General features: G+C 41.7%; 1 protein-coding gene across 4 annotated transcripts; it reads right to left on the reverse strand.

Annotated features, from left to right (window-relative positions):
- Positions 1–560: 560 nt before the first annotated feature.
- LOC123772616 (zinc finger protein 271) lies at positions 561–11,785 on the reverse strand. Of its 4 annotated transcripts, none has more exons than XM_069303602.1 (3): positions 11,687–11,785; positions 4,646–4,960; positions 561–4,433 (listed from the first exon to the last, which is right to left on the reverse strand). In XM_069303602.1, the coding sequence occupies exon 3, from the start codon at positions 3,244–3,246 to the stop codon at positions 1,372–1,374; it is 1,875 nt and encodes a 624-aa protein (XP_069159703.1). In that variant the 5' UTR covers positions 3,247–4,433; positions 4,646–4,960; positions 11,687–11,785; the 3' UTR covers positions 561–1,371. The 4 variants fall into 4 exon arrangements, with proteins under 4 accessions (XP_069159703.1, XP_069159700.1, XP_069159701.1 ...); XM_069303599.1 differs by lacking the exon at positions 11,687–11,785 and adding an exon at positions 10,856–11,050; XM_069303600.1 differs by lacking the exon at positions 11,687–11,785 and adding an exon at positions 10,430–10,484.
- Positions 11,786–12,606: the final 821 nt, after the last annotated feature.

Genomic DNA, 12,606 nt, shown 5'->3' on the forward strand with positions numbered 1-12,606 from the left:
TACAATTCCTGCCCGAAACGCTTTGCGTAATAGTGGCTTTAGGCATTGTATGTACTAGCTCTATCTATAAATCCATCAACTTTGTGTATCTCATTTTGTATGTATGTACTTTACCTGAATAAATATTTGTATATTTATTTGTATTTAATATGTATCTTGTCAAAACAGGTGGTAAACGAAATTTCCGTACGTTCAGTTTTACTGTAGTGACAATTACTAGAAACGTTTGGTAAACCAATTTCTGACATACAGAGGCCCATTGTGAACCCAATATTGCACCATGCTCTCTTTCAAGGATGCCTTTCTGACACACAATGTAAGGTATTTACCACCAACTGGAAAGCTTGCAGTAGGCCAGCGTGAGTGCTTTGTATGCAAGACCACAAAAAAGAGGGAACAGAAACGTAAATTGGTGATGACTTGGTGCACAGCGTGTAAAGTCCCTTTGTGCTATGTCAAATGTTTGGACAAGTATCACAGTCTTGATGACAATGTCCAAGACTGGTGCAAAAACATGTACATACAGAGTGAGTGAGTGTATATAGTGAAAACAATTCATAATAAATTGTATATTTACTGAAAAATAAAACATTTTTGTGCAAATACTTGTGACACTTATATGTGACAAAATAATAAATTTACAACAGTTGTATTATAATAAAACATCAAGTGATAACATTTTGTACCACACCAGTGAAAAAAATGGTTGTAAAATAAGCCACAGATACTGTAAATAATGCCGCAAAAATAAATTCACGGCAACCCGGGCTCCTCTGCCGCGCCTGAATCTGCCGGGACACACCACCCTCCAGTGACGATGATCCGTGACGTCATCGTCCAACTTCTCGGCTCATTTACGTCATTGGTAAGTACAATTAATTTTTTTTATTTTCCCATGCTCAGGGAACACAAATATATAGTAATAAGAAAAAAAAATTTTGTTGTTGCGCCTGTGGGTGTTGAAGATCAAAAGGCCCTTAGCAGCTTAAGGGTTAACAATAGTTTCATTCAACATTTAAGAGAGCACATCCTCACAGAAACATACATAAACATTTTACACAAATTAATCACCTTTGCTGAACCTTTTCCATTAGGCAAATTTATAAGGTCATTACACTTCCTTAGAAACCCAGAAAAGTTACAGTTTCCAAATTTCATTGCCATTGCTCCAAGTGACTGGCATGGCTGTTACATCTGCATATATCCTCATTTTAAGGATGATATACAATAAGACAGATACAGAATCAGTAGAAATGTGTTCATAATATGATTTATGAAGGGCCCACAAGTGATTAATCACATCTGAAGAATGCAAAGAGGATAAACTATTAAATACTTGTATGGTTTTCTTCTATATGATTTTTGTTTATTTCACCAATGCAGGTGGGAGCTATGTGGTACAGTAAGGTTATGTGGGTGGGAGGTGGTGTGGATGGGTGGGAAGGGTGGCTTAGGTTGTGTGGGTGGGTGGTGTGTAAGGCTTTGTGCTGCATGGTAGGTTGGTGTGTGTTGTTCATCAGATGAGTGTTGGTGGGTGGGGGGTCCAGTTGAGTGTTGGTGGGTAGGCTGGCCAGTTGAGTGTTGGTGGGTAGGCTGGCCAGTTGAGTGTTGGTGGGTAGGCTGGCCAGTTGAGTGTTGGTGGGTAGGCTGGCCAGTTGAGTGTTGGTGGGTAGGCTGGCCAGTTGAGTGTTGGTGGGTAGGCTGGCCAGTTGAGTGTTGGTGGGTAGGCTGGCCAGTTGAGTGTTGGTGGGTAGGCTGGCCAGTCGAGTGTTGGTGGGTAGGCTGGCCAGATGTGTATTGGTGGGTGGGTTCGGCAAGCATATTTTCATGGGTGGGCTGACCAGATGTGTATTGAGGAGTGGACTGGATAGATATGTGTGAGTAGGTTGTCAGAACAGGTGTATGGTGGTAAGTGGGCTGGGGTTTGTGTAGCTGGGTAGGTGGTGCTTGTGAATGGTTTAGGTAACTTGGTGACACGCAAGGGCGAGTGATATATGTGTGTGTTGAGTGTGAGTGTGTTGGTGCAAGTGGAGTAGTACGCAATGGTTTCTCTTTTGTGTGAGATCTCTTGTGTCTCACTAAAGCTTGTTTGTGTGAAAAAAGTAGTAAACACTCTGAACACTGATATGATTCATCTCCTCTGTGAGTTCTTGTGTGTGACTCCAAACTCTGCTTTTGGGAAAACTCTTTTAAACACTCTGAACACTGATATAGTGACTCTCTTGTGTGAGTTCTCTTGTGTGACACCAAACCATGCTTGTGAGAAAATTTTTTTAAACACTCTGAACACTGATATGGTTTCTCTCCCGTGTGAGTTCTCTTGTGTCTCACCAAAGCATGGTTTTGTGAAAAATATTTAAAACATTCTGAACACTGATATGGTGTTGTTCCTGTGTGAATTTTCATGTGTGAAACAAGTCCAGATTTATATGAAAAGTCTTTTGAACACAATGAACACTTGTAAGGTTTCTTCCCTGTGTGATTTCTCATATGTGATGCAAGATTAGCTTTATCAGAAAAGTCTTTTGAACACTCTGGACACTGATAAGGTTTTTCTCCTGTGTGGGTTCTTGTGTGTGTCACCAATATATGCTTTTGTGAAAAATATTTTAAACATACTGAACACTGATATGGAGTTTTTCCTGTGTGAGTTCTCATGTGTGATACTAAAGCAGGTTTATAAGAGAAATCTTGTGAACACTCTGAACACTGATATGGTTTCTCTCCTGTGTGAGTTCTGTTGTGTGCCACCAAACCATGTTTCTGTTTGAAATATTTTAAACACTCTAAACACTGATATGGTTTTTCTCCTGTGTGAGTTCTCTTGTGTTTCACCAAATCACATTTTTGTTTGAAGTCTTTTAAGCACACAGAACACTGATATGGTTTATCAACAGAGTGATTTTTCATGTGTGATGCAAGATTAGCTTTATCAGAGAAACTTTTTGAGCACTTTGAACACTGATAAGGTTTTTCTCCTGTGTGAGTTTTCATATGTATCATTAACTTATGTTTTTGTGAAAAGCATTTGAAACATATTGAACACTTGTACGATGCCTTTTTCCTGTGAATTCTTTTGTGTAACACCAAACTATGTTTATGAGAAAATTCTTTTAAACAGTCTGAACACTGATATGGTTTCTCTCCTACATGAATTTTCTTATGTGCCACCAAGGCATGTTTTTGTTTGAAGTTTTTAAAACACTCTGAACACTGATATGCATTTTCTTTAGCGTGAATACTCATGTTCTACTGAACCAGGTATTTACAGAAAGTATTCTGTGCAGTGAACACTAATATGCCTTCTCCCTCATATAAGTTATTTTGTGTGTGTGCCGATGAACTAAATTTGTTTTATATTTTTTAAAACTATAAAGAGAGATGTGGTTTCTTTCAATAAACTAAATTTTTGTTGAAAGCCTTTCAAACACTAAACACAAATAAGGTTCATTTCCTGTTGAATTCTCAATATATTAAGTGCAGGGTTTAGGTCTTGTTGATACTGAACTGTTAAAGCTTTAGTGTAAGAACTTTTATTTGCCTTGCTTAACGCTGACACAGCTACTAACTTGAGACTAGTTTCAAAAGGGAGTGATTCCAGACCCATCACCAGGAAGGAGTTATACTTTGTGAAAGTTTATGGTCTCTTCTCTTTGTTCTAAATGATCAACATTCAAGTTTTAAAATATATCAACATTTAAAATGTTAATCTTAAATGACTTTTTTTGTGTATTTGAAATTTTCTTCCTGCATCATGTTCTACAATACACTAGAAAACACGGTGTTTGTGGAGGGCACTCTCAATACTAATATTTTATCCAGATCAACTCTCACATGTTATAAGTTCCACAATTTGATATTTTTCATACAAAGATCTTTAGGATATAGCAATATTATATAAAAGATAAATAACATGAAAAAGTTCCTTTTCAATGCTACTGTACTTGAAGCTGTCATACAAAATGAATTGTTATATAAACTATGGACTGTGATGTGGGTTCCTTCCCAGTGATCTATGTATCCTACTTGATGCTTTAATAACAGTACCTGTTAACAACCCACAATGATGTGGCAGTCTTCTCCCAGTTTTCTTTGTCAACTCTCATATTTTTAAGTGGAATTATTAGATCGTGTTGAAATTTTACACCAGGCACCGAAGTTGTTGTGTGTGTGTATCATGAATACAAACTTATGGCAATGCACAGGGGTAAGCAAATTCAAATTATTTTTAACACTGAGTGATTATATATATTCATGAATAATATGTTGACAAAATTATTTGCATATACTTATGTTAAATCTTAACTCTTAAAACCGTGAGTGCAATTAATGATCTCATCATGAATGTGTCTTCTGAGTACTGATGTTTTTTAGTTGCATCGATGGCGGCACGGTACCCAGCTTGATAAGCGAGTTCTCATATACAACTTCACCTTTAAAAAAGAGACAAGACACACTTTAGGAGAATGCTAAAATTCAGGAATATTATATTCTAAAATATAATTAACTAAATATATATCCGAGTACAGTAAGTTGACGGGAACACTTGAGAGTAAGACGGAAGGACAATATAAAGAAATTAATAAAGGTCAGGGTCAAGAAAAAATATAAAATGGCCTTAGGCATTTTGAACTTATGAACTTACATCCACCAGTTGCTGATGGAGTGCACGTAGCAGATGAATGTTAAGGGAGTGTGTGTAGTAGTCAGCTGCTGAGTGGAGTTCGTGCAATAGTCAACTGCTGAGTACATGTAGTATTTGCCTGCTGAGAGTGTTCCAGTGGCAGTCAGTCTGTGAAGGAAATCGTGTAGTAGCTGACATGTTGGAGCGTGGAGTATCTGACACAGCTTTAGGTCATCACTGACCCTGTAACTGCCATGTTTCTGCCATTTACATGAGCTCAGGGCACTGGTATGCTGCAGTACCCAAGTGTAGTAGTTCTATTCATATACAGACGAGCTGCAAGAAGAAACAAAGTTTAACAACACTTTATTTAACCACTGTTAAGCGCAGCAATAAAACATGACAATCTCCTGGCGTGTAGACAAAAACAATTATTCCCCCAAATTTGTTTTCTTATTGTTGTTGAAATGCATTCTCTGATCACGAGAAACTGAAAAACCAGCGTTGAATGTAATGAAACAATTTTATGAGGGAAGGGGTTATCCCGGAGGGTTCCTGAAGCTCTCCAAACTTATACAGTGGAACCTTGGTTCTCGCAATTTTCGTTACTCGAAGTCAATTTCTCTGAAAAATCCAATTCAGTACTCGTTGTTTGCCTCAGTGCTTGGAATTCGTTTATACACGTCCAGGTCCACGAAGCGCGTGGTTCTGTTCTGCTGAGCGAGGGGCGGGACGAGGCGTGCACAGTTTACCAGTGTCTCCCCCTAGCTTGAATGTCGTATTTGGGAGGACTGGATGGATGGCAAGGGACTTAATGGATGGATGGTAAGGGACTTGATGGATGGATGGTGTAGGGAACTAGATAGATGGATGGTGGAGGGGGACTGGATGGATGGATGGTGGAGGGGAACTGGATGGTGGAAGGGAACTGGATGGATGGTGGAGGGGGACTGGATGGATGGATGGTACAGGCGGACTGGATGGATGGATGGAGGGAGTGGGGACTGGACGAATAGATGGTGGAGAGGGCCTGGATGGATGAATATACACATGGAAAATACTAGAGGGCCAGGTCCCAAATCTACACAGTAAAATATCAACGTACTGGAGTGAACGATATGGAATAAAATGCAGAATAGAACCAGTGAAGAGCAGGGGTGCCATAGGCACAATCAGAGAACACTGTATAAACCTCAGAGGTCCACGGTTGTTCAATGTCCTCCCAGCCCAGCAAGCATAAGAAATATTGCCGGAACAACTGTGGACATCTTCAAGAGAAAACTAGATAATTTTCTCCAAAGAGTCCCGGACCAACCGGGCTGTGGTGGGTATGTAGGCCTGCGGGCCGCTGCAAGCCCAGCCTAGTGGACCAAACTCTCATAAGTCAAGACTGGCCTCGGGCCGGGCATGGAGAGTAGAACTCCCAGAACCCCATCAACCCCATATCAACCAGATAGTGGAGGTGCAGGCAGCAAAGTGAGTGGATAGGCTAGCAGCAGTAGACTGGCTGGTGTCAGTGTGTAGGCGGGCAGTAGTGAGATGGTTGGCAGAGCTGGTCACTCTCCCCACTACCTCCATCCCCCCCCCTCCATCCAACACCCTCCCTATTACCTCTACCCCCCCTTCCCCATCCGGCACCCTCCCGCTACATCCATTCCCCCATCCCCACTACCATCACCCCCTCATCCCCCACACCGGACCCTTCCATCTGTATCCCTCCAAGCCATATGGACGGTATTTAATACAGTGGGCTTCTTTGTTACCAGCTGAGGCAGACTCCCTGAGTGTCTGTCATTAAACTTATTTTTTACTGACTGGTTGTGACTGTGAATGCCTGATTGACTGTGAATGCCTGAATGACTGTGAATGGCTGACTAATTGTGAATGCCTGAGTGACTGTGAATGACTGAATGACTGTGAATGGCTGACTGACTGTAAATGGCTGGCTGACTGAATGGCTGACTGACTATGAATGCCTGACTGACTGTGAATGCCTGACTGACTGTGAATGCCTGACTGAATGCCTGATTGACTGTGAAAGCCTGATTGACTGTGAATGCCTGATTGAATGGTTGACTGTGAATGTTTGACTGACTGTAAATGCCTAACCGGTGCTACTACAATTGTGAATGCTTGACTGCCTTTGGTTATGACTGTCTGGGAAGAAAAGAACTGTCTGACAAGAAAATCTTCCAATATTCTTGAGTGTATGAAGCAATTACAGAGCTCAAAATACCTCATACCATTTGGTCTAAAGTAACTGATAACAGGGCAATCACAGATATTGTGTTGGAGAGCATGTCCACTCAAGTAGGACTGAAAACAGATGTGTTTTCATCCTGAGGGTTATAAAAACCCCAACCCATACACACTAAATAATGCTGTGAATAATGAATTAAAAAGTCCACTTATGGATGTCAACCAACAAACTAACACTAAACATAGAAAAGACCTACTACATCTTAATTGGAAGCAAATCAACAAATGCAATTCAGCTTCAGATAGACAATGTTAACATCAGTAATAAAAATGATGGAAAGTTTCTTGGCCTATTCCTAGACAAGAGACTCAACTTCAGCACCAACATACAACATATAACTAAGAAAGTCTCTAAAACAGTTGGTTTACTCTTCAAAATCAGATATTTTGTACCTAACTCTGCTCTCATCTCACTATATTATGCACTAATCTATCCCTATCTTAATTATGGTATCTGTGCATGGGGGGTCAACCACAGCAAACCAGCTCAAGTCCATCACCACCCAGCAAAAATCTGCTATCAGAATAATAACAAACTCTGCTTTCAGACAACACTCAGCCCCCTTGTTTAAATCCCTAAACTTGCTAAACATAAACTCACTCCACATATTCTCTTGTGTCAGCTACATTTACAAAGCCCTGTTCTTAAATGCAAACCCTGCTCTGAAATTCTCCCTGGACAGATGCAATAGGACCCATTATCACCACACCAGAAATAAATATCTCTTTGATATTCCCAGAGTTAATCCTAATCTGTGTAAACACTATGCAAATAAAGGAACCTAGTCTATGGAACTCACTCCCTAATGAATTGAAAAGCTGTCCAACTTTTGCCTCGTTCAAAAACAAAACTAAAAAACTGTACCTAATTTCATCTTCATAGTTTCCTACCTTGTGCTTTAAAATTGCACTGTATCTAGTGCTACCCAATCTCCCAATCTTTATGTATCTAATCCAAACAACTTTACCATTGTGATCATTGCTGTCATCTTATGTGTGTTATCAATATGCTGTATTGTACCTATTAATCTTTGTTAAATTCCCAATCAACCTGTTCAATGCAATCAATCAGAGCTACTGATGTACTTTAATATACCTACTAATCTCTCTCATCTCATTTTTCTTTCTTGCAATGTACCTATCATTTTATAAATTCTACTAGAATTTACCTAGTTAAAATTATCTGTTAGATGAAGACCTTCCCAAAATGCTACGCATACTAGCAGCTTTACAAGAATGTAAATACCATGCTATGTATCCTCACAAACCTAAAGTACCTAGGGAGCCGGTGGGCCGAGCGGACAGGACGCTGGACTTGTGATCCTGTGGTCCCGGGTTCGATCCCGGGCGCTGGCGAGAAACAATGGGCAATTTCTTTCACCCTATGCCCCTGTTACCTAGCAGTAAAATAGGTACCTGGGTGTTAGTCAGCTGTCACGGGCTGCTTCCTGGGGGCGGAGGCCTGGTCGAGGACCGGGCCGCGGGGACACTAAGCCCCGAAATCATCTCAAGATAACTTCAAGATAACCTTCTTGTATATAAATAAAGAAAGAAAGAAAGAAATAAACCCATGGAACCACCTACCCGCTGAAGCCTAAATCCCAAAATCCAGCTAGAAAATATCATTAGGACAATTGGCGGGACTAAACAAGCCCCAGGTTTTTGGCCCTCGTCGAGGCCACTAAATAGTGGCCCCTTGGGTAAATTTAGGTAAATATATACGTAAATACCCAGGTTGGGAGCGACAAGGAAAGCTATACATTATCTCTTAAAATTACGTAGGCAAACAAAAAATGTAACATATAAATAATAATAATAATAATAATAATATTTTATTTAGGAAAAGTACATACATAGATGCAGAGTTACAAACATTCTGATTGATTTATAGATAGAGTTAGTACATACAATACCTAAAGCCACTAGTACGCATAGCATTTCGGGCAAGGTGATGTGGGTAAAAAAACCACTTAGACTAAAACTTAAAAGTAATTGAGCTTAAAGTATCAATTGCGTTGAAAAAAAAATAAAGGATAAAAAAGGGGGGAACATGGTAGAAAATAGCCAATATACAAGTTGGTCAACAAACAGCGTTGTTTAAAAAAATAGTAAGACATGGATTGACATTTAAGGGTAAGGTATATTACATGGAGTTAATTAGGTAGTACTTAGTTTTCATCTTAAACTGGTTGAGAGAGGTACAGCCTTTGACATGATTGGGAAGGTTATTCCACATTCTGGGTCCCTGGATTTGTACAGCATTTCTAGTTTGATTAAGTCGTACTCTTGGAATATCAAATAGGTATTTGTTTCTGGTGAGGTGCCCATGGGTTCTGTTACAACCTTCTAAGAAGCTTTTAAGGTCAGGATTGATGTTACAAGTCAGAGTTTTAAATATATAGAGAACACATGAGAGGATGTGCAGTGACTTAATATCAAACATATTCAGAGATTTGAGTAAGGGTACCGAGTGCTGTCTGGGGCCAATTAAATATTTGTATACTACAATGTCGGTGCTGCCTGTATAAGTTGAAAAAACGTAGTTTTACTTCAAAATGTATTAATTTTAAAAGAAAATTCAACGTAAATAAGTAGCAAGTAGTCACGGATAAGCTCCAATATGCCAGCGTCGTGATTGGCTATAGCTGTCAAATGAAAAATGTTACCTTCTCTCTGATTGGCCAAACTAAAAGCCTAGTGACATCAAGCAAGACCTAAGTGAACTACTTAGGTCTTGATCGATCCGCTCCGAGGACATTATCAGGTGGGGAGTTTGACTGGGACAGTACATCTGTCAAATGATAACGCAGGTGTCCTAAGGCCAGCTCAGCGTGGACAGAAACCTCGCGTAGAGCAAGGTTTCGAAGACTTAAAAGTCTTCGAAAGTTTACTTTTCTGAATCGCCCTTTGGCGCGTTCTTAGCCGGTGCTTAGGAACCTTCTTAGCACACATACTTACGAAGAAATAAACGGAGCTTCGTGAATCTAGGTCCTGGGTAGTAATTACCTAAGTGTAGTTACAGGATGAGAGCTACGCTCATGGTGTCCCGTCTTCCCAGCACTCTTTGTCATATAATGCTTTGAAATTACTGACGGTTTTGGCCTCCACCACCTTCACCTGCCAGTGACTGGCGGAGGATACATGTGTGGGACACTGGTACTGACCTGGGTAGTGACTGGCAGAGGATACATGTGAGGGACACTGGTACTGACCTGGGTAGTGACTGGTGGAGGATACATGTGAGGGACACTGGTACTGACCTGGGTAGTGACTGGTGGAGGATACATGTGAGGACACTGGTACTGACCTGGGTAGTGACTGGCAGAGGATACATGTGAGAGACACTGGTACTGACCTGGGTAGTGACTGGTGGAGGATACATGTGTGGGACACTGGTGCTGACCTGGGTAGTGACTGGTGGAGGATACATGTGAGGACACTGGTACTGACCTGGGTAGTGACTGGCAGAGGATACATGTGTGGGACACTGGTACTGACCTGGGTAGTGACTGGCAGAGGATACATGTGAGGGACACTGGTACTAACCTGGGTAGTGACTGGCGGAGGATACATGTGAGGACACTGGTACTGACCTGGGTAGTGACTGGCGGAGGATACATGTGAGGACACTGGTACTGACCTGGGTAGTGACTGGCGGAGGATACATGTGAGGACACTGGTACTGACCTGGGTAGTGACTAGCAGAGGATACATGTGAGGACACTGGTACTGACCTGGGTAGTGACTGGTGGAGGATACATGTGTGGGACACTGGTACTGACCTGGGTAGTGACTGGTGGAGGATACATGTGAGGGACACTGGTACTAACCTGGGTAGTGACTGGCGGAGGATACATGTGAGGACACTGGTACTGACCTGGGTAGTGACTGGCGGAGGATACATGTGAGGACACTGGAACTGACCTGGGTAGTGACTGGTGGAGGATACATGTGTGGGACACTGGTACTGACCTGGGTAGTGACTGGCGGAGGATACATGTGAGGGAAGAGTTCATTTAGCGGTGTTGTTGGTGTTGGTTGAGAGGCGACGACAAGTGGCAGTGACGGCTGTTGTTGTGGGGAGGGAGGAGCAGCCCTCGTACACCGCCCCGGCCTTATTGTACTCTCTTGTACTGTCTTACTGTACTCCTACACCCTCCCGGCCTTATTGTACTCTCTTGTACTGTCTTACTGTACTCCTACACCCTCCCGGCCTTATTGTACTCTCTTGTACTGTCTTACTGTGCTCCTACACCCTCCCGGCCTTATTGTACTCTCTTGTACTGTCTTACTGTACTCCTACACCCTCCCAGCCTTATTTTACTCTCTTGTACTGTCTTACTGTACTCCTACACCCTCCCAGCCTTATTGTACTCTCTTGTACTGTCTTACTGTACTCCTACACCCTCCCGGCCTTATTGTACTCTCTTACTGTACTCCTACACCCTCCCGGCCTTATTGTACTCTCTTGTACTGTCTTACTGTACTCCTACACCCTCCCGGCCTTATTGTACTCTCTTGTACTGTCTTACTGTACTCCTACACCCTCCTGGGGGAGGGTGTAGGAGTACAGTACAGTTGTACAGTTGACAACCATGGGGAGTAGACCTTCAAAACCAGTCCAGATTCCCGGTGGAGGAGATTTCAGCAAATTCAACTTCAATAATAAACAGATAAACTGGGAGCAAATAAACCAGGACTTCACAGAAATAAACTGGGAAGAACAGCTAGAAAATGCAAACCTGAACCAGTGCCTGGAAAAAATAAGCTCAGTAGCACTAGAAATATGTTCAAACCGCATACCTCTAAGAAAAAAGAGGAAGAGATGCAGATTGGAACAGGAACGTCGTTCCCTATATAGGCGAAGAAAACGAATCGCAGAACAACTTGAGAGTCGCACCCTATCTCAAGAACGGCGAAGAAGGTTAGGTAGAGAAATAGAAACAATTGAACGGAAGCTACAAGAATCATACAAAACCCAGGAGAGGCAAAGAGAGCAAAAGGCCATCAGTGAAATAGAAAGAAATCCGAAATATTTTTTCTCCTATGCAAAATCAAGATCAAAAACCACATCTAGTATCGGGCCCCTGCGAAAGGGAGATGGAACTTTCACCGATGACAACAAAGAAATGAGCGAGCTACTGAGGACGCAGTACGACTCTGTTTTCAGCGAGCCATTAAACACACTAAAGATTGATAACCCAAATGAATTTTTCATGGATACTATACCAACATCAAATCATATATCAGACGTCACCCTATCCCCACTGGATTTTGAAGAAGCCATAAACAGTATGCCTATGCACTCTGCACCAGGCCCGGATTCTTGGAACTCCATATTCATAAAGAACTGTAAAAAACCACTATCGCAGGCCCTCCACATTCTGTGGAGACAAAGCCTAGATACTGGCGTTATTCCTGATATACTAAAAACAGCAGAGATAGCACCACACCACTTCATAAAGGAGGAAATAAGGCAGAGGCAAAAAATTACAGACCGATAGCGCTAACATCGCACATCATAAAACCGATAGCGCTAACATTGCACATCATAAAAATTTTTGAGAGAGTGCTAAGAAGTAAAATCACAAAATACATGGAATCACAGCAACTCCATAACCCCGGACAACATGGTTTCAGAACAGGGCACTCTTGCCTGTCGCAGTTGCCCTGTCGCACCACGCCCTGCCCTGGTGACTCTCTATTACTCCCTTATCTATCCT

The sequence above is a fragment of the Procambarus clarkii genome, chromosome 50 (genome assembly GCF_040958095.1).
Source record: "Procambarus clarkii isolate CNS0578487 chromosome 50, FALCON_Pclarkii_2.0, whole genome shotgun sequence".
Lineage (NCBI taxonomy): Eukaryota > Metazoa > Arthropoda > Malacostraca > Decapoda > Cambaridae > Procambarus > Procambarus clarkii.